General features: G+C 47.6%; 2 protein-coding genes across 3 annotated transcripts in view; one reads left to right on the forward strand and one right to left on the reverse strand.

The window, feature by feature from the left end:
• Positions 1–24760, reverse strand: part of CRTAC1 (cartilage acidic protein 1) — a 541606-nt gene that overhangs the window by 357312 nt on the left and 159534 nt on the right. The window lies entirely within an intron of this gene.
• Positions 9626–22828, forward strand: GOLGA7B (golgin A7 family member B). 2 transcript variants are annotated; one of them, XM_049764358.1, is made up of 5 exons: positions 9626–9795; positions 16938–17063; positions 20470–20622; positions 20703–20804; positions 22385–22828. In XM_049764358.1, exons 1-5 carry the CDS (start codon positions 9784–9786, stop codon positions 22493–22495), a joined length of 504 nt encoding a protein of 167 aa, XP_049620315.1. In that variant the 5' UTR covers positions 9626–9783; the 3' UTR covers positions 22496–22828. The 2 variants fall into 2 exon arrangements, with proteins under 2 accessions (XP_049620315.1, XP_049620316.1); XM_049764359.1 differs by having other exon boundaries at positions 22391–22828.

Below are 24760 nucleotides of genomic sequence, written 5' to 3' on the forward strand. Positions count from 1 at the left end.
GGCTTTGGGTGGCATTTTAAAATGATTGTATATTTTACTTTGATAAAAATAAAATGGATTCAAATAGCGTAACTATATTAAGAGGTGGGGGTGGTACTGTGGGCTAAATTTGCTTCAATCACTGCTGAAAATAGAAAAAGCTTTATAAAGTTAATAAATCAAGACACAGACATACAGCCATATAATTTAGCAGTGTAAAGATACATCTCATAAAAATTTAAAGCAGAAAGAGCAAAGTGAAGATTTTTTCAGGGAAAAAAATAAGAGAAGGTAAGAAGGTGTAGGACAAGGGCCGGAGAGATAGCACAGTGGTAAGGCATTTGCCTTAGACACAGAAGGATGGTGGTTCAAATCCTGGCATCCCATATGGTCCCCCGAGCCTGCTGGGAGCGATTTCTGAGCATAGAGCCAGGAGGAACCCCTGAGCACTGCCGGGTGTGACCCAACCCCACCCCACCCCCCCAAAAAAAAAGAGGGTGTAGAGCAGAGCATCAAATTATGTGATGGTGATAAAAAGATTCTTCGGAGCTCCAAGGAGTCCATAGGAGAAGGGGTTGTCTGGGGGGCTTCTGCAGGGAGTGAGAGGTAGTAGGTAAGCCCTCTCTTTCCTCCTTTATCCACATCCACCCCCTTTTCTTTGTTTTATAGATCTAACTTTTCTGCAAGATTTTGTTGGAACCTGGGCTCTGCAACTAAAATTGATTTGAATTCCGTAAACCTCTTTTGGCTTTTATAATGAATGATGCTTTGTAAGTATTTATTCTTCTTTATGCTTGTGCCTCAAGCTTCCTCAAGAATCTCCATCCTTTGATCAGGACCCTTGCAGACTTTCCCGATTGGCTAAGATTTAAGTGATCTGTGAGATTATTATTAGTTTGCTTGCATGCCTGAAATCAAGTTTCTTTTATTATTATTTTTTTGTGGTGGGAAGGGGTATTCTCTGCCAACCATGTGAGCAGTACAATGCCAGGGTTCAAGGATGTAGTATTGCTTTGGCCCAGCTATGTTGGGTTTGACCCAGGCAGGGAGTTGAACTGGAATAGGCATGTGCCTTAACTTACCTTTCCAGTCCTAGTGAAATATTTCCATTATTGCTCTTCTGCAGTGCCTCTGGAGCCACTCTTAGAACAAGCCAGAGACTTCTGGGCAATATGCCTGGCCCCAGCACAGGGGCTGCTGTAGCAGCAGGCCAGCTTATAGAATAGTCCTCCCAGTATCTGCATGCACGTTCTCCTGAGGCAGCTTTGAATTTTTCTAGAAACTTGTCCCATATATCCTCTTGGAGTGGAGGGAGGAAGGAAGGGAAAGATGGAGAGGGAGAGAGAAAATGAAAAAAAGAGGGAGAGAGAGACTATGAATGAAGTGCAGAAAGGCAGGCAACCCCCTACTTGCTTAGTCACCTCCTAGTGATTCCACTTCAAACACGTGTCACCGTCTGCCTGCTCTGGCACTATTTTTAGGACAGGCCCCCTCCATTCATGCTTCTAGGGCCTTTGCGACCAGTCTTTGTACTGCCTGGCAGCTGCCTGCTTGAGAGGAGGGCCCAGACATCCTGCATTTTCCGTCCTTTCACGTTTTCCTGCCTTTGCATCCTTTCACCCACCGACTGAGGTAGAGTAACTTTAGTCCTTGATGTTCAAGTTGGAAGTGCAAGTTGTTTGCAAAACCTTTTCAGGTCTCTAACTCAGTGAAACAGGCCAGTATATCTATTTCTGTGACCCTGAGCTGCAGAACCCCCAGCTTCATGAGCATCTTTCCACATGGAATACAATCGGTTCCTAATTACATCCTGAGTTCAAGAAAACCTGTTTGTGAATCTGTTCTGTGCTCAAAGAACTCTTGTTGGAAGACAAGCTGCTATGGGAAGATCTCCAACACACAGCCTTATAAATCTTTTCCTTCTTTCTTCTCAAATAAGAGTCAGGTAATAATGAGAGAATACTGCCTTTTTTTTTTTTTAAAGGGATCCTACCTGGTGGGGGGATGGGGGGAGGAAATGTGACAATTAGCACTGCTATGCACAGACCATAGGGCTGAGTCTCAAAGATAGATACTTATTGATAATTGTGTAGTGAAAGCAGAACAAGAGAATGAAACCTGTCATCTATCTCTAGGGAGACTTGTTTTCTATCACTCATTTCCCACAATATTCACAGAGATGACGGAACTTAAGACTTTCTCTGCCACAATTTCCTCCTCTTGCATTTATGCAATTGTTTTCCAGACCCAAGTGCTGATATTCTTCCTGTCTTCCTGCTTTATTTATATTCATTTTTCTAAGATTTCCTATTTCTCCTTCAGCTCCTCTGTAGTTTGTAGCTATTCTTTCTTTCTCATGTCTTTCCTGTACTGTGCTTTCCAAATCTTTCCATTGATTTCTTTTTCCAGCCTTGGTCTTTTTTTTTTTTTTTTTTTTTGGAGATTTTTCAATGCAACCGAAGTATGGAGGATCATAATAGCGAATTAGTTAGTAGATGTTCTTTGATGTTATTTTGTGGGAATATTCATTAATTTGTGACCAAAAAAAAACATCAAAGAGTTAGGCTCTTGCCTAGGTGCCTAGGAATGATTTGTCCCAAGGCTTCTGGGTAATACTGATTAATCAGATTAAATCTCTATGTCTTCTACTGCTTCAAGAGGTGAAGTCCAAGTGGTTAATGTGTGGGAACCTCTCGCCCTCCAGCATCCCATCACCACTTTGAATCAGCACAGTAGAAAATGCTTCCTACTGCACAAGTGGGATTCAGCCCATGGTCTCCCCTTTTGATGCCTCTGAAGTCTGTTGTTAAGTTGTTAAGACAAAGTTGTTAAAGTTGTTAAGACAGCCCTAGAAGTGATCGGTGATAAAGGCTGTTTTTTAAATTTAATTTTATTATAGAAACTGTGCTGTATAATAATATTAATGATAGGATTCTATGCGTAAAACATCCCAGTAATACATCCTCCACCATAGTGTCCACTTCCTTCCACCACTGTCCCAGCAGAGTGCTTTCCACCCACTTCAATACCCTCTCATACACCATCATATTAAGGCTGAGTGTTTTTCACTGGGGGGTCAGAGGAGCTGGATATTGAAAGGATTCATCCCTTTGTGGCTGATCTCAGGGTTCTCTGTAGATTCCTAGTACTGTAATTTTTTGGGAAGGAGAACTATTTGGAGCTATGCAGGAAACTGGTAGCACCATACTTGGCACAGAGTGAATTTCCCATATGATAATGGTTGAATGTCTTTATTGAGAAAAATGGTGATACTTGAATAGGCGCCGACTATTTGAAGTTGAGCAAGAAAATACTTAGAATTTCACTTGCACAAGTCTAAACCTACTCACATTTACAAGGAAAGTCGCCACTTACCTTGTTCCTTCTGCTATATTCATGGTGGAAAATTACCTGTGCTCTTCTCCAATGCCATCTTCATGTTTTCCCTGGATCCCATTTCTTGCTGACCTACTAAGGATTTGCTCCTGTAATTAACCCTCTCCTTTCTGGGCCACTAATGCTTCTCTCTATACTAGATTATTCCTATCATCATATAAGCAAGCCCCTAATCTCTCTCATTATAAGAGAGCCTCTTTTGCTCAGTTTTTCCTCAAACTACCAGGTTACTTTTTTGTCACCCTTTAAAGTAAAATGCCTCTAAAGAGCAGACATGATTCATTCTTCATGGTCCCTGCTCCTTTTCCATTCTAATTTTTTTTTTTTTTTTGTGGTTTTTGGGTCACACCCAGCAGTGCTCAGGGGTTATTCCTGGCTCCGTGCTCAGAAATTGCTCCTGGCAGGCACGGGGGACCATATGGGACGCCGGGATTCGAACCGATGACCTTCTGCATGAAAGGCAAACGCCTTACCTCCATGCTATCTCTCCGGCCCCTCCATTCTAATTTTTACACCCACTTCTACCAGGATCTCAAGCCTACTGTCCATGAAAACATGTATTATCAAGGTCACTAGTGACCACCTCTTCCAAATTCAATTACCATTGCTCAGTTGCCTTAGTATATATGTCCTTAGTCTATGAGAAGACTTCTTTATAGACTTACTCTATGTCGTTTTAGTCAAGGAGAAGCACTCAGCAGAGGTTTCAAGATTCAATTTTCTTGTTGACATCAGGGCATCACTTTTAAAGTCTCCTTACAATAAAAAATAAAATAAAATAAAAAATTCAAAAAAAAAGTCTCCTACTTTACTGGCTTTTCAGTTTTCTTTTGCCTTTACAAGCTGCAAGGTATAGAATTCCAATGTCAGGCTTTTTTTCTAGCCATATCCACTCTCTAGATGGTCTCTTCTAGTTCCATGGTTGAAATACCATTCACAAACAGATACCTCCTGATGTCTCCAATCCCTTGGCATCTCCCTTTATTCACACCACATACTCTACTACTCATATATACATAAAGCACATCAAACTCAAACCTAAATCACTAACATCCCAAAAGGTGTCTTTCCATCTCTCCAGGTCTATTTAGCTATAAGTCTTGCCTCAGTAACTGATAACCTTCCAAGTTGTCTTCAATGTATTGTTGTCTGTTTATTTATTTTGAGGATTTTTTCCATCTTCTGTTAATTTATTTTAAGTTTTGTTTATGTCTTCTGCTGCTATCTGGAGCTCATCTTCAATAGCTTTTACTCTGATGGTGAGGCCTTCCAGTGAGTTTTTCATTTTGCCCATCAAGTTATTCAAATCTGTCATTTCTATCTGAAGTTTTCTCATTTCTACTTTCATATTCTCTTGAGTGTATTCCATGGTTTCTTTGAGTTCATTGAACATCTTGAACATTTCATCTCTAAAGTCCTTATCATAGAGGCTATACAGGTGGCTGGTAACTAGTTTGAGTCTTCAGAACTGAATCTTCATTCAGTTAGCATTGCTTTGCTAACTGCATTGCTTTCCCATTGTGACCATTGCAGTGGGGTGGTGTTTTATTATGTGTTGTGATATGACTCATTGACTTGAAGAAATAAGCTGCCACAGAGTGAAGCTGAGACCATGCTTTTCTTAGGATGCACTGACCTGGATATGAAAATTCTGCTTCTGAGTCACAAATATGACCATGTTGCCAATCTGTCTATCTGTCTTAGTTTCTTGGGTTTGTGTGGCTGGATGGAGTCTAGCTGGGATAGCTGGAAAACTCCTCCTTTTGTCTTAGTGCTTCTCTTTCCTTGGAGCTCACTGACCTGGGTATGAAAAATGCCTCTTTTGCTGTTTGTAATTTAAAACTTGGAATAACCACTTTACTTTTTCATATTATACACCCAATCTTTCTACAGATCCTGCCAGCATTTTCTCAAATTATATCTAGAGTTTGAAGATTTCTCAACACCTCTACTGCCATTAGCCCAGTCTACATCACCCTATCTTGCCTGGACAACTCTAATAGCTTCCTAATTTGTGTTCCTCCCCACCAACAACCCTCACAGTTAAAGTACTCTTTTAAGAACTGTAATCAGATAATGCGGTGTTTCTGCTCTAACCTTCTCAGCCTTGCCATCTTATTTTCTGAAGAGAAGTTCACGCCCTTATCAGGTCTACAGACTATGTAAGACCTGACTCATTGCACCTGGCTGCTCCCAGTATTTTTTTCTCTCACCCATTCCAGTCTAGCTATATTGGCTTATATTTCCTTCACTATTATTTGTACTGTAATTTTTTAAATTTTATATTACTAGGGCCAGAACAATAGTAGGGTGCTTTTATTACATGCTGCCTATGAGGGCTTAATCCCAGGTATCCCATATGGTTCTTTGAGCCAGGAATAATTAATTTATATAAAGCTAGGAGTAAGCTCTGAGTATTTCTGAATATGGCTCAACATTTAAACCATTTTTTTTTTGTTTGTTTTTGGCCCACACCCGGTGATGCTCAGGGGTTACTCCTGGCTATGTGCTCAAAAGTCGCTCCTGGCTTGGGAGACCATATGGGATGCCGGGGGACTGAATCATGGTCTGTCCTAGGCTAGTGCTGGCAAGGCAGAGACACCTTACCTCTAGTGCCACTGTGCCGGCCCCATCAAAATTTAAAACATTTAAACTAACAATGTACCAGATGTTAAAGTTTATGGTATTGGTGTAAAAAGTTACTATAGTTTTCCTAACCACCAAAATACTCATGGCTCTCAAATACTGTCTCTCTGTCACTCTAATACAGTCTTCATTGTCCTGCTGCTTGCTAATCTGCTTTGTAATTTAAAACCAAGGATTTGACATTGTCCCATACTGTCTATTCCCTTGCTTGCATTGTATCCCACAGATGAGTGAGGTCATTCAGGATTTAACTTATTTTGCTTAAAATGTTCCATTCAGATATCAGGAAATTGCATATTTCATATTTTCTTACAATTGCATAGTATTCTATTGTGTACACATGTTACTTCTTTGTCATTGTTTGTCATTGTATACTTTTTTTTTTTTTTTTTTTTGGTTTTTGGGCCACACCCGGTAACGCGCAGGGGTTACTCCTGGCTATGCGCTCAGAAGTCGCTCCTGGCTTGGGGGACCATATGGGACGCCGGGGGATCGAACCGCGGTCCGTCTCCTAGGCTAGCGCAGGTAAGGCAGGCACCTTACCTCCAGCGCCACCGCCCGGCCCCCATTGTATACTTTTTAATATTCTTAAAAAACATGCCCGGTCTACTTCTGCCTTATGGTCTTATACTCTTTTCTCTAAGTCTGGTCACTCTTTTTTTGTTGGTTTGTTTTTAGTTCAGACCTGGTGATACTCAGGGGTTACTCCAAACTCTGCACTTAGAAATTACTCCTGGCTGTGCTCTGAGGAACATATGTGATTTGGGGGATTGAACCTGAGTCAGCAGAGTGCAAGGCAGAGATGTACAATCTCTTTGGCCCAAGTCTTGTAACTCTTCCCTTGGGTTTCTGCATATGAAGTTCTCTCACTTCCCTTAGTCACTGTCCCAAATTTCACCCCCTCTGTAAAGCTCTACCTGGCTATTCTTTCTTTTCTTTTTTTTTTTTTTTTTTTAGTTTTTGGGTCACACCCGGCGTTGCTCAGGGGTGACTCCTGGCTGTCTGCTCAGAAATAGCTCCTGGCAGGCACGGGGGACCATATGGGACACTGGGATTTGAACCAACCACCTTTTGGTTCTGGGTCGGCTGTTTGCAAGGCAAACACCACTGTGCTATATCTCCGGGCCCCTGGCTATTCTTTCTTAAACAAACACCCTCTCATCCTTCTTTCTTTTTCTATATCTTCTTTCTTACCACTCTTTGCTTCCTAACAATGGTCACAACTCAACACATTTTGTATGCATTTGCATCCATTACTATTATACTCATTAGTATATAAGTTCTGTAAGAACAGGGTATTCTTGTCACTATCACTGAGCATATATTGAATGGATGGATTTGTTGTTACACTTATTCAGGTCTCTAGTCATAGGTTGAAGAGAGTGTTTCCAGATGGTTGTTTAATTAATCTGATCAAAATCAAGTGGGAGGAACTGAGAAAGGTATACAGAAAGAGCAGCATATCATATATTTTTTTAAACCAGTGCTCATCAAGGGATTCACAGATACTTTCAGGTTGCTTCCTGATAACAAATCACTTGCCAAATGCTAAGGGTGGAACAAAACATCTGCCTTTATCTCCTTTGGTATGTCACCTTCCCTCTGAGACTCAGTGTGTTCATCTGTGAGAGAGCCAGTGGGAGATACGGTTGTTTCGCCAGTTTGAGCTTACCAGCTGCTGGAGGGAGGTTGTATCACACAGGCTCTGGGGCTGAACTCTTGTGTTTGAATCCTGCCTCCCTTCATTCCTCACAAACCACATGGTCTTAGGCAATATACTCAGTTTTCTCATATGTAAAGTGAGAAAAGAATAGCTCTTAAAATATTTTTTTTGTTTGTTTTTGGGACACACCCAGCAGTGCTCAGGAATTTCTTCTGGCTCCACATTCAGGAATCACTCCTGGCAGGCATGGGGTACCATATGGAATGCTGGGATTTGAACCAATGACCTTCTGCATGAAAGGCAAGTGCCTTACCTCCATGCTATCTCTTCGGCCTCCTTAAAGAGTAAGTTTGAGGGTTACATAAAATGGCATTTGTAAAGAATGCAGGGGCCAGAGAGACAATATAGCGGGTAAAGTGCTTGGCTTGCATATGGCTGACCCAGGTTCCATCCTGGGCATCCCATATTGACCAATGAGCCTGCCTGCCAAGAGTGATCCTTGAGCACAGAGGTTGGAATAATCCTTGAGTATGACTGGGTATGGCCCTCCAAAAAAAATAAAGAATGCAGTTTATACTTCAGTCAGAGTAAGTGCTCACTAAGTATAACCAATTAAAAACAAAAAGTTCGTGGGCCCAGAATCTTGTATGTTGGTCAGCCTTGGTCTGAGCCCAGCACCATCTTGAGTTCTGCCAGGAGTGACCTCTGAGCACTGGGTGAGGAGTAAATCCTGAGCACTGCAGGTGTGGCCCTTCCAAGAAACAAACAAAAAGAAATTCTGAGGAGCAGTTTTTAGAGTTTATTGCAATTTATATGGTTGGGGACAGCAAACACTCCTAGAATATTATTAGGCGACATGGAATCTTGAAAGGTCTGATGACAATACTGTGGTATTACTGGTAGAATGCACAGTGAGGTCTTTAAAAAGCCTTAAGAATGTCTTCCCCTCGCCTTTGAATTATATAACTTAACGAGCCTTCAATTCTCTATCTCTCAATCAAACAAGTGTGACTAAAAGCTAACTAACCATTGTTGTAGTTAGTGTATTTAATTTCCACTTTTCTGGTTGTTCGAATTTTTCAGAATGTAACGTTAAAGAAAAGGAAATAGCTTAGCGAAGTTCAACACCCAATTGAGAGAGAAGCTCAGATGGGAAGAGTTTGTCCAAGGTCAAGGTCACTGGGCCCATTTCCTAACCGCAGTGGTCCCCAACATCAGAGGGGCCTGAAGGACACATAGCCCACTACTGGACCTCTTTAGGTGGGGTGGGAGCCCACTACTGGACCTCTTTAGGCGGGCTGGGAAAGGCACCTGCGTTGATGTTTCCTTGCTTATTAACAACGCAGAGCTAGATCATCTGTTTGTTTGGCTGTTCAAAGGCAAAGATAGCACCTGGGCCAAAACGTCACCCTTCCTGTGGGCGCACCAGTTTGGCACCTCTGTGTGTGGCCTTTGCAGTGCGTGTTAAGTCCAGAGAGGAGGAGGAGGAGAAAGAGGAGGAGGAGAAAACGGGGTGGGGCCGGACCGGGCCCCCGGGGGAAAGCTGCTGTATTTTGCAGAGCTCGCTGAGGGTGGGGACCCCGGTGTAGTGCTGGAAGAAAGCGAAGAGAATCCTCCGCAGTCCGCAGCCTGGTCTTGCAGCAACAGCAAGGCCGAGCCGAGCGGTCCTTGCCATCTCGGAGCGGGGGCCTCAGATAAAAGAACCGGGGAGGGGGCTCTCCATCCAGGGCAGCCGGGTCTCCGGTTGCTGCACGGCCGCGACCTCAGCGGGCACGAGCACGACGCGGGGCCGGTCCTCCTTCCCGGCTGGGGTGCGGGAGGAAGGGCTGGAGGCGGGGCCTGGGCCCAGCGGGCACCGTGGCGCGGGCCCGGGCGGGGCTGCTGCGGGTCTGGGGGCCGCCGCGCCCCTTCCCGGCCCGCCGCGCTGCCAGGCCCCTCCTCCGCCCGCCGCCCCCGCGCCCGCTGGCACCGCCCGAGACCCACCCGCTGCCTGGCGGTAGGAGCAGCAGCCCGAGCCGGCGGGGGAGAGTGTCGGGCGCGGCCTCCCCGGCTCAGCACCGCGGACAGCGCCGGCTCCTTCTCGCCGCCGCGCGGGGATCATGGCCACCGAGGTACGGGGCGGCTCTGGGGCCGCGGAAGGAGGGAGTCCCCGGCAGGATTCCGGGGGGACCCAGTGGGGGGCGGAGCGGGGGGTCCCCTGGACAGCGGACAGCGCCTCTCCGCCCCCGCGACCAATCCTCCCCAGGCTGCGCCCCGGAGCTGCCAGGCCACTTGTTGGCACTAAGCGGCCGGGGTGTTGGGGAGACAGCCGGAGGAGGCTCCTCTTGTCCCCAGGGGCTCAGAGCCGCGCCTGTGTTCCGGGAGCCAGCGGAGCGCCGGCTGCTGTCACCGTGCGGGCGGTCACCCCGCTCCGAGGGACAGATCTATCTGCCTGCACAGCCGGTTGGGATTCAGTGAGCTCCTGCGCTATTTTCTTCCCGCATTGGCTTGGTGCTGGCCTTTCTTGCAGTTTCTCCTTCTCGCTGGAGCTGGCTGGCTCAGGGTGTCCCCATTTCCTCTGTGTGATAGGAGGGTGCTCCCAGGACGTGGTACCTTCAGGCACCTGAAAGCAGGGCACCGGGACACCTGTTGGCAAAGGGCAGGCACTTTTGGAAAGCGTTGGGGAGCAGAAATGAGCTCCTCCTCCTCCTCCTCCTCCTCCTCCTCCTCTCTCTCTCTCTCTCTCTCTCTCTCTCTCTCTCTCTCTCAGGAGGGAAGCTCTGTCTGCTCTTTGGGGTCCTTTATTCAAGACAGCAGCTAACACGGGGAGAAGGGCACAGCCCACTGACACCCTTCAGCAGGCAGCGTTGGAGTTTCACAATTTTTCCTTTGAATGTCTGGCAGGACTTTCAGCATATCAGGTCCCATCCCAGTTCTAGAGCTGACTTCTGTGGTGTCTCCCCACTTCTCCCTCTGCAGGAAGGCGGGTGTGGGGACAGCAGAGGCTTTGGGCTGAGTCTCCGCAGTGCCCCTCGCTTCCCGGTGAGCCCGTGACTTCAATACCAAGTGCCACTGCAGAGATTCCTCAGTCGCTGGCCACCAGGCGGGAACTGGCTATCTGACTGTTCAAGGTTTTTCGAGAACACACCCTTGGGCGACCTAGGAAGACTTAGGGAGCTCATTTCTGAGCTCTGCATATTCACTATGAGCAGAGCAATAGAGAACCAGGGAACTGGCAGGCTAAGGAGTTGATCACTCTCCAGCCAGGGTGGTCATGCTGCAGTAAAGGCTGTAATGGGGGTAGGAAAGGGGGGGTACCTACTAGGGCTGTCACCTAACAGGTCCAGAGCTACTGAGGTACCAGCAGGCCTCCAGGAGACACAGTGCTGCCAGCAGGCAGCTCCCAGCTATAGGTTGAGGCTGTTTCCAGGAGCTGCTGTGAGGCGTGCCTGGCCCTCCCCTGGGAGAGACTCTCATAATGCCTCTGTGACTAGAGAGCTTTCCTGTGTACAAAGCTCTGTCCTAGGTGGGTCTCTTTTGAGCCTGCGGCAACCCTGTGAAGTGGTTGTAATGGATGGTATTATTATCCCCAATTAACTGATGAGACAACCAGGGCTCAGAAGCTTGTCTGACCCCTGTGAAGGAACCAGGGAGGTATCATTATCTCATTTTACAGGTGATGAAACTCCAATGCCAAGACTTATTCGAGAAATGGCTACAACATAGTAAGGCCAGGACTTGAACTTGGCTTCTCTGCATCTGGGCCAGGCCTCTGACCAGACAACTGCACTGTCCATTGGGGGAGAAACACTCGTGGGATGGGGTGTGATATGTGGCTTTGATAGAGAAGGGTGGGACTCTGAGGAGCACAGAAAGGACAGACATGTAAGGATTCAGCCTCCCTGATGTGCCTGACAGGGACAGCCTGAGCATGGAGAGACAAAGGAATGTCTAGAAGGGATGAAGAGCTAAGGACTACACTAGTCACTTATTTTGTTTTATTTTTGAACCACTTCTGGGGTGTTCAGAATTTGCTCTGTACTCAGGAATCACTCCTGGTAGGGTTTGGGGGACCATATGGGATACCAGGGATTGAACTCGGTCAGCCAAGTGCAAGGCCAATATCCTACCCATTATACTATTACCTGGGACCCTCACTGGCCACTTTTTAATTAACCTTCACTGGACTGTGATGGAAGTATGGAGGGAAGAAACCTTGGCACTGCCAAATCACAGGATGTACCATTAACATCAAATGACTCACCTACCCCGGGGCTGTTTGTCCTGTTATGATGGGGGCACAGATGACCAGGAAAAACCTGTTGGGAAAAGGAAAAGCTCACAGAAAGATCTCTTGGCCATTCCCTTAGGATTCTGCTGGAGAAGTGCTTGTTAATGGCAAGTGTTTGGGAGTAGAAGAAGGAAGGGAAGGGGAAGAGAGAAAAAAAAAGAGAGGGAACAAGAAATAGATAAAGACAGAGAGCAGAGATAGAGATAGAGGCAGGTTGGGTTTCTGAGTGAAGGCAGAAGCCTGGATCTTTCTACTACTGGATCTTTCTAGTCTTCTGTCTCAAACCTAGTGCTAGAGGAGAGGTGTGAGAGCCACGTAGAGGTCGGTTGGAGCCTCTTGTGTGATATACACTGACCTGGTTTGGGAAGCTGAAATCAGCCCACTTCCTGAGCCAACAGCCTCTGCAAATATGTGTCACAGGGAACAGGGCGCACCTGGGAAACAGTCCAGAATGCCAAGCAGACCTGGGAAATGCCTGCTGGAGGGGCTTCTCCAAAAGGTGCGGTCTGGCCTCCAAGAGATTTTGAAATATACCCTACTACCATTTGCAGAATATACCTGGATCTGTATCTAGGAGGAGGCCTGGGGCTACCCAGCAGTAGACAATGGGCTGGGTTTGTGTGTTAAAGGCTGAGAAGGGAGGCCCTGTACCCTGGCTCTAGCCTGAGGCCTGCCCATGTTGTCACTGATGCAGAAACCCCACTCAGCCTCTACAGCCAGGCCAGAGAACATGACATTAGCACATCAATGACATCTCTTGTATGTATGTATGTATGTATGTATGTATGTATGTATGTATGTATGTAATCTTCCAATTTTTTTGGCCACACCTGGTCCTGCTCCACACTCAGTGGTGCTCAAGGGTTAGTCCTGGATCTGCATTCAGGAATTACTCTGGCATTGTTTGGGGACTATATGGGATGCTGGGAATTGAACCTAGGTCAGCAGTGTGCAAGGCAAAAAAGTGCCCTACCCTCCAGCCCTTCAGCTGCAGCTCTTGATCCTTGAGTTGAGCTTCAAATACATCCTCAGGAATTAGCTGGTGTTTTTCTCTTTCTTTCTTTCTTTCTTTCTTTCTTTCTTTCTTTCTTTCTTTCTTTCTTTCTTTCTTTCTTTCTTTCTTTCTTTCTTTCTTTCTTTCTTTCTTTCTTTCTTTCTTTCTTTCTTTCTTTCTTTCTTTCTTTCTTTCTTTCTTTCTTTCTTTCTTTCTTTCTTTCTTTCTTTCTTTCTTTCTTTCTTTCTTTCTTTCTTTCTTTCTTTCTTTCTTTTCTTTCTTTCTTCTTTCTTCTTTCTTCTTTCTTTCTTTCTTTCTCTTTCTTTCTTTCCACACAAAAGTGTGTGGCACTCAGGGATTACTCCAGGCTCTACTCAGAAATCACTCCTGGCACAGGGGACCATATGGGACGCAGGAAGTCGAACCCAGGTCTGTCCTGGCTCAACCACATGCAAGGCAAAGGGCCTGTATATGTGCTATTCCTCCAGCCCCAGGAATTAGCTGATTTTTAATGAGGATGGTGATGTGGACAGATGAGTCTGGAAAGAACTGCTTTGCACCTCACAGTGCCTCTCCCCCTAGCTTCCTCTACCAGGGTGATGCTATTGGGGGATAGGTGTGAAGGGTGGGACTTGTGGTGTAACTTCTCCAGAAACTCCCCCACACTCAACCTGTGCCTGCAGCTGGGAAACTGGGTGCAGACCTCCCTGTGAATTTCTTCTTTCTGCCTCATAAAATGCCTCTTGGTTCTTCCTCCCTCAGAGGCCAAAAACTCGGCAGGGAAGTGGGAGCAGCTGCAGAAGGAAGGTAATAGGGAACTGTAGTCTGGGTCAGTGAAGAAATCCTGGGAGAGTTAGTTGCGTTGGGGGAGCTGTGACCTCAGAGAGGGTGGAATTTATGTTCTAGAACTCTCTTGGGATTTCAGTGCCTCGTAGAAGCCTTTACCAGCTTTTTGCGAGTTAAGTAACTGGCAAGTGGCCTGGAGCTCAGCTCTAGCTCTGGTTCAAGGCCTGTGCCAAGGAGTCCTTATCTAAAGGTCCTAAGGGGCAGCTCCAGGAATGAATCTGTTCACAGGCATGCCTTATGTGGCCTGTTGAGTGCTTGTTAATGGAAACAATGTATTGGACGCATTAGAAAATCAAGATATATGCCATAAAAAAAATCTGAATTTTGACTTCTTCTAATACATTAGCCTGAGATCTAATTTTCCATAGCTTGAATTCCCAGAGGGCAATGACCAATTGCCTTCCTGAGCTAGGCCGTGAATTCGCTAACTCGCCACATGCTTCAGTCCCTGCCAACATTTGCATTCATAATCCCTGGGAGACTTTTCGAAAATCAGAGCTGGAAGAGCTTTAGCAGTTTTGAAGTTCAGCATCACCACTTCCAAGTGAATGGAGGTCCCGAGAAGAGAAGACTTTCCCAGGTCTTTTGACCAGAACTAAAGTCTAGAAGGACTGCCCCACTGGCTGTCTTATGGAGAGCTTTTAAGCACTGCACAATAGAGTCTCTAGTGATGGGGGCAATCAGGTAACCCTGCTTGCCTTCATTCCTGCTCTTCACCAACTGCAGCCAAGTATGTATTTTAGAGCTGGGACACTAAGGCTCTGCATATTACCTGTCTGGTACATTCTTTAACAATTCCTCAAGATCCAACAAACACTCCCCTGGGAGAGAAGCTCACCAGGATTCAACCAGAGCTGGGACAGTGTTCTGAGGTTTAGGGTACTATTGGATTGGAAAGAATCTTGCCTCCTACCACTCTGGCTACTTGAGAACCCCTGGACCAAAGCCAAGAGGAAATGTATCTGTGTTGTAGAGCCTGAATGGCTGTGATAGCTTAGTTTGTTTCCTGCTCTGTGCATCCCCAGACAGGTGCTTCCGATGGGTCTCCTCCAGGAATTGATTCAGGATTCCAGACTTCTCCCAACTTGTGTGTTTCACCATGTTCAATACAAGAGTCTTTTGGTTTCTATGGAAGCAAAGGGCCACAGAGTAGCTGAGCTCTATACATGGTATTTGTCCCTTCTGCTCACATGCTATTCAGTCCATCCCACACCTGACTGCAACAGAAGCTGAGAGTTAGCCCAGCTGTGTGCTTGGATGAGGGGCAGTTGGTTCCAGCAGCTAGTCAGTGCTCTGAGCAGCATACAGTGATTGCGTGCTCTTAGACACAGATAGAGGAGGAGGCCACCCTGATTTTTCTTGGTTTAGACCCACTTCAGTTTTATTCTGGCCTGCTACAAAGGAAGCCGTTTTTATTGGAACTCCATCCTAGCAGTCCTGCTTCCGGGCTCCCTCTTAAAGCTTCCACAGCTCCTATTTGGGGATGTGATGATTTATTGCTCCTATAAGTGGAATTTTGAAGGGCAGAGAAGGGTTACACCCACTTCTTTTTCTTTTTAAAATGCTAAGTATGAGTCCTTAATCAGATGAAACAGAACTGTTGGCAAATATATACTAATATATACTAATAGATACTTTTGTTCCCTGAATGCAGTGCCAAGTATTGAACTCAGGGGCTCACAGATACCACCAAGCTATACCACTAGCTCTTTCAAAATCTATAGTAGAAAAAAGTAGAGGGGTCATTGTATTTTAGCCCAGTGACAATCAATACTTTGGGACCACATCTCTTACGAGAGCTAGGCTTCCCTGGACTGGAGAATGTCTTCACACCTTAATCAGTATCTTGATCTATCAGGGATCTGCTCCTATTGCTGAATTGGTGGTTTTCTCATTCTCTTCTAGCATTTTGGCTAGTGTAAATTTTATATCTTAAGCTCTCCCCACTCTTTGTTTTCTCACCTCTGCAGTCTCTTCTCTCACCTTCCCACTGTTCTTGCCTGATCTGTAAACCAACTCTAGCCTTGCTTAGAGTTGTTGAAATTTGTCATTGGAGGAGACCTTGGTCTATTTGCTCCAGATTTCCCTCTGTCTGGACTGGATTTCCTCCCTCTCCCACTTCTGCCAGCTCCCACCACTGCTAATGTCTTTCCTTTCTTTATATCTCTGCATAGGCCTCTGGAAGCTTTTTTGGAGTAAGCTGTTACTTTTTGGTAGCATTTGTCATAGTCCAATTCATTATATATTTATTTCCTTCCTCCCTGGAGCTTTCAGACTGTCATTTGCTCAGCCTCCATGGAGCCAGGCAATAGTAGGGAATAAATAAATGACAAAGGAGTGGCTGAGTGGATTCACCTTAATTACTGGTGGCTTGCTCTGCCTTTGGGGCTCGCTGTCCACAGGACGCCAGTGTTTGACATATTTCACCCAGTGTGACGTTTGTCTTGAGTGTAGGTTGAAACTGAAAGAAAGAAGTCCAATTCTTGGGTGGGAATGATCCCACTTCCTTCACATACTAGTCTGTGTTCATGTTAGGAGCACAGGCTGGCAAGGGACAGAGGGCAGAGGGGAACTTCCCTTCTGGGTTTCAGTTCACCTTGTCTGCCATGCCCTGAGGCACTGTGGGCCTGCAGGGAGCGCTACTGGGTGAGGAAATCTTCCTGGTGCTCTCTGTTGCAGCTACCAGGGAGATGAACTGGAATCTCTGAGTTCCTGCAAGTCACATCTTGCTCATTGTTGGCCTCATATTCAGGGCCGGAGGCTTAGTCTCGCTCCGTGTTGGCTTCCCCAAGCCATGAACACGGATACTTGTGTGTGAATGAGTGTGTCTCTGTCAGGGAGAGAGAAGGGAAAGGGCTGAGACAGAACATCTGATGTCTAGGATGTTTTCTGTTAAAATTGCTTCCTGTTGATGGTTCCAGTATACCTCTCATGAACTGGGTGTTGGCCCTGACTTAGGCTTTTTTTTTTTTTCTATATCTTTCTGGAGTGGCTCCATGTTCTCTGAGGTCCTGGTACCTTTGAGTGGGCTGTAGCATATGTGAGGCAGCCCATATGCCCTGAAGGACCCATACTCTCAAGCACGTGGGTCTTGGTTAGATAGAGAAAGTTCAGCATCTTGAACCTGTTTGTTGCCTCTCCAGGTCCATAATCTGCAGGAGCTTCGGCGCAGTGCTTCCCTGGCCACCAAGGTCTTCATCCAGAGAGACTACAGCGATGGGACCATATGCCAGTTCCAGACCAAATTCCCTCCCGAGCTCGATAGCCGGGTAAGGCTGACCTTGTCCAGACCCAGGCACAAGCAGGGAGGAAACTAAGGCCTGACTCAGTTGCTTCCCATGACATCAGTGAAGTGTGACACAAAAGTGATGTTGATCCTGTTACCAGCAAGAGTTAGGGCTATACTCAGGGACACACATATTGCATGGAAAGAACTTGACTTGGATCCCCAGTATCACATATTAGGCCCCTACCTCTCCCAACCACTAGATGTGCCCTTAATAGCTCTCAAAACCACTGGGTCCACAAAGCATCACATTGTTGACCCCATGGAACTGTATGGTCTGGTTGGCTGAGTGCCACTATGAATCAGATCCGCATAGCACTACTTGGGACTTTCCTTCTCCTACTGTGTCACCTTCCCTTTTTAAAGTTGTCTTGTTATTATTGCCTTGTAGGAAGTTGGAGGTGGCTAGGGAGATAGCTCAAAGGTCTGGAGTGGAATGCTTTGCATGTGATTCCAACCTTGAGCATGTCCTGATGATATCCTTGAGCATTAAACTAGGAATAGCTCCTGAGCTAGTATAGTATAGATCCTAACACATTCACACACATACACACACCAGCTGAAGAAATCTGAGATTTCCCAGTCTAGCAAAGAGCTTGTTTGACAAATGTAAATTCTTCCACTGCCTGATCTTAGGTGTCTGCTGAAATGCTGACTCAGATGTTGGAGAAGGTTCAAGCCTTGGCTTTTCAGCATCTGCTCTCCACCCCTACAGCTCATTCAATTTCTGGGAGAGCTTAAAAAACCATCCTGATGCCCAGGCTGCCCCCTCAGTCCAATTAAACTAAACCTCTGGGAGAAGGGCCCAGATCAGCATTGCTGGCCACTTCCCCAGCAGTATGTCTGAGGATGGTATTTGCAGTCAGGAGAAGTGGCCCCAGTGGCCTTTAATCCCAGAGCAGCTGGGCTATTGTGTACAGCTGCTTGTCTGCTTCCAAAGCCACCTGAGAAATCCTGGAGAAACCTGTGCTGGGCTCTTTGTTTCTCTTTGTTTCTCTCCCATCACTACCCCTCTTCCTAGACAGCAGGGATAAAAATCACTTAGAGTTGAAGTTTTGGGCATGTCTACACTTTAGAAACACCTCTGATGGTTAAAGTGTACATGTGAGTTGAGAACTATTTGGCATTTGAACTAAAACTGTGGTCTGAGGAGCAGCAGTATCTAGCCACCTCAGAAGTACAGAATCTCACACTCCTTATACATCCTTCTAGGACTTAGATCTGCATTTTCCCCCAGACCCTGATGCTTTAACATTTGAATGACCCCGCAGTTCAGTCCCCTCATTTTGTTGTATACTCAGAGAAGTGACTTTCCAAAAAGAGTGAGGACCAAAAGGGATCAGGACTTTGAAGCTTTTTCACGAGCTATCTGCCCAAGGACACGATTGCATCTTAGTAGATTCTATCTTAGTAGATAGAACTAAAGCCAGAAGCCTTCGAGGTCAGAGTCCACTCAGCAAAGTCATCAGGGAAAGGAAGGGAAGGCTGGAGAGAAGGCTGGATGCTGTTTTCTTTCCTCTTCTTCTCCAAGGATCCAGTGAACCCTCTGCTGGTGCTACCTAAGACCAGAGAAGCGGGCTTTGTCCAGCCTCTTCCTACTGGTGCATCTGTTTGTGTCTCCTGGGTTGAGTCGAGACCCCTTGCCAGCCTTTGGCTCCTTCTGCCACTGTTTGCTCCAGGTCTGGGGAGTCTTGTCCAGGTTGCTGGCACTGGGGGAGGCAGAGGGCAGATTCTGGTTCTCCAATCAGCAGCCCAGGCACACTCTGGTCCCTACAGAGGGTTGGATTGCACCTTGGCTTTTGGTGTCATGGCGAGGAACACAGGGTCAGGCATGTGGACTGAGACCTGAGTCCATTTTCTCAGCATTTAGCTAGAGTTTTTTGTTTTGTTTTATTTTGGGACCATACCTGGTGGTGCTCAGAGTTTATTCCTGGCTCTGCATTCAGGAATCACTGGTGGTTCTCATGGGACCAATATGGGATGGTAGAGATCAAATTTGGGTTAATCATTTGTAAGGCAAGTGCCCTCCTTGCTATACTATCACTCTGCCCTGTCAGCTAGTGTTTTTTTTTTTCCCCCACCATACCCATCCATGCTCAGAGGTTGCTTTGGCTCCTGGAAGGCTCAAGGGACTATATAACATATGGTATGCTGGGGATGGAACCCAAGTTGGCTGTGTCCAAGGCAAATGCCCTTTCTGCTGTGCAGTTGCTCTGACCCCACAGCCAGTGGTTTTTTTGTTTGTTTGCTTGCTTTTCAGTAACTACTATGTGCTAGGGACTGGGGATATAAGCATGAGCTCCCTGTATTTAGTTTATATCAAAGGGTACACAAAATAAAACATCCGCCAATAAATCTGTGGGAGATCAGGCAATGACAAAGACAAGGGAAAGGTGTACAATGTGGGGTGAGGAATCTAGGGGGATCTGGAAAAGGTGAAGTGACAGGGAAGTTAAGAAGAGCTGGGTCTGGGGGTGTCCAGGAAGAGTGTTGCAGCTAGACTTACAGGTACAAAGAACCCATGGCTTTTCAGGGAAGTTGCAGGAGGCTGATGTGCCTGAAGTCGACACAGAGAGATGAGGAGGGCAGAGGCAGGGGCTCAGAGGCCTTCCGGCACATGAGATTTCTTGTTTAGTTGGAGAAAGATAGAAGCCTGAGAACTCTCAATTTCGCTAGGTAGGGCTGGACCTGGGGAAATCCACTACGAAGTCAGACAGTTGAGGAAGGGGAGGGTGCTGGCACTTTTCTGGGAAATTGCCAGACACAGAGGAAGCCCCAGCACATGTTTGAGATATGATTAGATGGGGTACAGCAGGATAGCTTCGAGCACATAGGCCTGGCCTCTGGAAGCAGCAGTTGATTAGGGGAAAATGCCCCTCTGGAGAGACTCCTGAACATCCTGACAAGGAGAAGGGCTGCCAGTTAGGTCCAGAGTACTCTGAGAGCTATCAGAGGGGACATGACAGAGTTGCTAGATTTGGGCCTGATTCTCTGCAGAAAACATACCTAGAATTTTGGGGGCTTTGGTGTGCTCAAGTAGCTGTTTCTATATCTGCTTTCTAGAAGTGAGGGTTCAGTTACTAGTCCTATGATCATGCAGCTAGTTGGTGACTGGACCTTAAAGCTTATTTTGAGGAAGAGGGTCTTATCTGATGGTGCTCAGGGTGTGTGTGCAATTGAACCCTGGGCCTTCAAGAGCAAGGCGCATGCTCTTGACATGGGTTAGGGTTCACCCCTAACTCTAGCCCCCAGATTTCTGGAGGCCTATTCCTGTTCTTTCTGCAGCAGGTTAGGCCTCTGCTTATGTGCATCCCAAACCCACAGCCTCCACCCCTATCTGTCCACATTCTGGAGAGGCTGACATGGCTCGTCTCTTCACTCCCCCTCAGATTGAGCGGCAACTCTTTGAAGAGACAGTGAAGACCCTCAACAGCTTCTATTCGGAGGCAGAAAAGATTGGGGGCAGCTCCTACCTGGAAGGCTGCCTGGCCTGCGCCACTGCCTACTTCATCTTCCTCTGCATGGAGACCCACTACGAGAAGGTGGTCCTTTCCCCACTGCCCCCAAAGACCAGCTCCAGGCCCCTAGCTTTACCTAGGTCCTAACTGCTCTCTCCTTGTAGGTGCTCAAGAAGATCTCCCGCTACATCCAGGAGCAGAACGAGAAGATCTTTGCCCCGAGGGGCCTCCTGCTCACAGACCCCGTGGAGCGTGGCATGCGGGTTGTATCCTATCTGCCTGAGCAGTAGTTCCTGGTTGGTGAGGCTGCCAGGGCCTGGTATACCTTTGGGTCTCTGATTGGGGTATTTTTAGGATTTCACTTTCTCTGTCACTGTTTCTTCCATTACCATGCCTTTCTGGTGTCATGTAGGCATTTTTTTTTTGTTTGTTTTGCTTTTTTTTGGGTCACACCTGGCAGCGCTCAGGGGTTACTCCTGGCTCTACACTCAGAAATCGCTCCTAGCAGGCTTGGGGGACCATATGGGATGCTGGGATTCAAACCACCATCCTTCTGCACGCAAGGCAAAAATGCTCTACCTCCATGCTATCTCTTCGGCTCACAATAGGAATTCTGTGTTTAATGACATCTCTGAAAGGCAGAAAACTTGCTGTCTTCAAGCTCTTTAAGGGGATAATGAAGAAGGATCTTTGGGGTTCCCTGCTGGCGAATGTCAGCCAGATTTGGGTCCAGTACCACTTCTTTTTTTTTTTTCTTTCTTTTCTCTTAAAATTTGGGCTGTACCTGGTGGTACTGGGACCATTTTGGGTGGTATTTGGGGGATTATACAGTACCAGGTTGGGAGTGGATGGGTGGAACTCAGGTCTCCTGACTGCATGACATGGGAGAACCACTTTTAACCAGGAGGCTGTTCTGTCCCTCAAGAAAAATGGAAATTTCTTCCTAAAGTTTACACATCCACTGTTGCATATAGTCCCATGTCTGGTCCTCTAGTTTCCTTTTCACAGATGAGAACAGTGAAGCAAGGATGTAATGACACTATTGGGGTGGGGGATGGGTCATAGATTGGCTGCTTGAAAAAACGTGGTAAAGTTGTGCACATACCCGCAGCGAGGAGATGGTTAAGGACAAAGTGATAGTCCAAGGGTTGAGAGCTTGCCTTGAACAGGACCCATCCTGATTCAACCCCCAGCACCCCATATGGTCTCCTTGAGCCGGCCAGGAGTGATCCTGAGTGCAGAGCCAGGAATAACCTCTGGCACTGCTGGGCGTGGCTACCCAAATTTAAAAATCTCGAGGGACAGGTATAGGGAAGGTGGTACAGAGGGCTGGAGACCGGCTTTGCATAGAGGCAGCACCATGTTGATTCCTTAGCCATATAATTCCCCAGCACTGCGAGGTGTGTCCCCCCAAACTAAAGCCCCTCTCTCCCAAACCAAGAAACAAATGAGAGCGGAAAACAGAGAGAAAGGGTAAAGAAAATACTTTTCAAAGCCCATTGAGAGGTGGTTTTTTTTTCTTTTCCTTTTCCCATTGTGCCTTTACTAGTTTCAGGGCAACATGCTCGGTACATAAATAATTTCATTTAATATTTACAATCTCCAGATTCCAACTACCCCTACTTAAAGCAATAGTGTAGGGTGATGAGTTACTGGTCTAAGGTTTCCTGCCTTGAGAGTAGGGGGTGACGATCTGCACCCAGCTCAAAGAAGCCCAGGATAGGGAATTAAACCAGCTAGACCATGAACTCGATGTGGCCGCAGACCCAGATCTCCTCCCGCCTGGCTGCCCCTGCGGGCCAGGAACCTGCCCCACCACTCCCAAGGCTCCTTAACGCCGCCCCAGATCGAGATCTCCATCTACGAGGACCGGTGCAGCAGCGGTAGCTCCAGCAGCGGCAGCAGCAGCGGCAGCGGCCTCAGCAGCGGCGGGGGCGGCGGGGCCGGGGCCCGGTGACTGGCCGAGAGCCCCTGCGGGGAGGCGTACGGCCGGGCCGACGGCCTGGCAGACCTGCGGAGGCTGCGCTACCAGAGCACCCGCTTCTGAGACACGCCCTGTGCCACCCCCCCGCCTCCCCAGGGCCGCCCCGGGAGAGAGGGGCAGAGGGACGGCCCCGGTGCTCCGCAGTTATCCAGCTGCGCCCTCGGCTCCTCGCCCCTGGCGCCAGGGCCGCTGCCTGCCCGGCTGAGTCCGGGCTTCGGGGTCCAGGACGGGGAGAGCCCAGTTGGAACAACGCAATTCCCAGTACCTGGGAAATAAGATTTCATGCCCTGCACGATGCCGCCTCTGACCCCACGGCCGCCCCATCCTGCGCTCCCGGTCCTCTATCTCTCTGCGCCCTCTCTCCCTCTCTCTTGGCTGCTTCCACATCTCCCCATCTGGCCTAGCCTCTTGGTGATCTCCCTCAACCAGAGGCAGGTTGGGGAGACTGGTGGGGCCAGCGCTCCCCCCACCCCACAATCTCTTCTCTGTTCCCCTTCACAGCGCAAATGACTTTGCGGACACTGGTGAACCCTCCGGACACTGGTGGTGGGATGCTCCACCTAGGTCTGGCAGGTTATCCAGGGGTTCTAGAGAAATGCTTCACGAAGACAGGTAGTGTTGGGCGTTTGGAACTTTCAGAACCATGACCAGTTTGGGATCAGAACATGCACGGCCTTGAGAAACCAATATGGCTACACTCTTGCCTGTGCTCGCGGTGGTCCCTGGGCTACAGGGTCCTGTCGGTCTCACTAAGCAACCTGTCTTCTCTGTGGCTGCTTCCCTGTGTGGGGTCAGCCTTTGCCCCTGTAAATCAAGGTTCCCCAGTCCCGAATCCCTTCTAGGAGGCTGCCAAACTGGCTCTCTCCCAATCTACTGTGTATCTTAAATCTGGAGTTCTAGGGGGGCAAAGTACCCCACCTAGGGCCTTCCCTGACCCTCTCCTAGCACTCCCTGACATTTGGCAGGGGCACCCACACTGCAGAGGCAGTCCATCTGGGCTCTGGGATTCTAAGGTTAGGTCCACAGCTCCCGTGGACATTGTAGGAGAGTAGAGAGCAAGCAGAGAAAAGGCTTGCTCAGTTCTGGAAAGGAGAGGCATGTGGCCACTGAGGCCCGGCTGCCGAGGTCAAAGCACCAGGGGACAGAGGCGGCTCCACCTGCATGTTCTGAAGATGAACAGAAGGAGGCTGCCTGCCTGAGCTATCAGAAGGTGCCTGGATACGGAAGGCTGGTGATTGTACAGAACTTTCTGGAACCAAAGAGAAGCTGTAGGAAGCAGACATGCACTCAGAGATTTAGAATGGGGGCCCAACTTCCCGAGTTCAAATGGATCAAATGCACCAAGGATCCCTCAGGATGGCTGTAGCCTACTGAGCTCTACTACAGCCTCCCCCACCAACATCTGGCCTCAGTCTGTGCTCACCCCCACCCCACCCATCTTGTGCTGGGCCTGGAATGTGGCCCAACCTTTCTCTGCCCCAGAGATTGCAGAACCCAGACAATGGGTTGGCCTTTTGTCTATGTCTTTTTCCAATAAAAGAAACTTGTGCAGGTGAGACTCTGGGGATGTTCTTCCTGTTGACAGGATGGGGCCAGTCTTGTGATCCAGGATCATGGGACCATACACAGATCGTCTGAGCACATCCTGATGAGGCAGCAGGATGACCATGCAGGAGGGGCCTTGCCTTGGAGCTTATAGTCTGGAGTGGTGGCAGACCCTGGGCCCTCTAATTTGGAAGAGTGAGTTGTGGCCTAGGGTGAGGGCAAACAGTGGTACTGAAAAATCCATAACAAACATTTATTAGATGAATGCCTATTTCTTGAGCTCAACCAACTTGGTTAGTTTGGCCTCTTAGAGTCAGAGACACCAAGCTCTTATGACACAAGAAATCAGCAGGAGGTGTGGGTACCTGCTGAAGTGGGTCTTGGATCTTAAAAAACTACCATTGACTGAACACCTGCCAGATACTTTGCTAAAACCATACATTAGATTTAAGAGGGGCTTTTAACAGTCACCTGAATGAATCTGTCATTTTAGAAGGGAAGATGGAAGCCCAGAGATGAATGAATGCTGTCAGTCACACAGCACCAAGTTGAAGCTCCAGATCTACTGAGTTAGTGCTCACTGTGACATGGGCATGGCAGGAGAACTTTCCAGAGGTTGTAAGGCAGCCTGAATTACACATTTAGATCTATGGGCTGAGATGATAGCACCATGGGCCAGGAAAAATATTCAGA

Source organism: Suncus etruscus, chromosome 17, assembly GCF_024139225.1.
Source record: "Suncus etruscus isolate mSunEtr1 chromosome 17, mSunEtr1.pri.cur, whole genome shotgun sequence".
Classification (NCBI taxonomy): Eukaryota; Metazoa; Chordata; class Mammalia; order Eulipotyphla; family Soricidae; genus Suncus; species Suncus etruscus.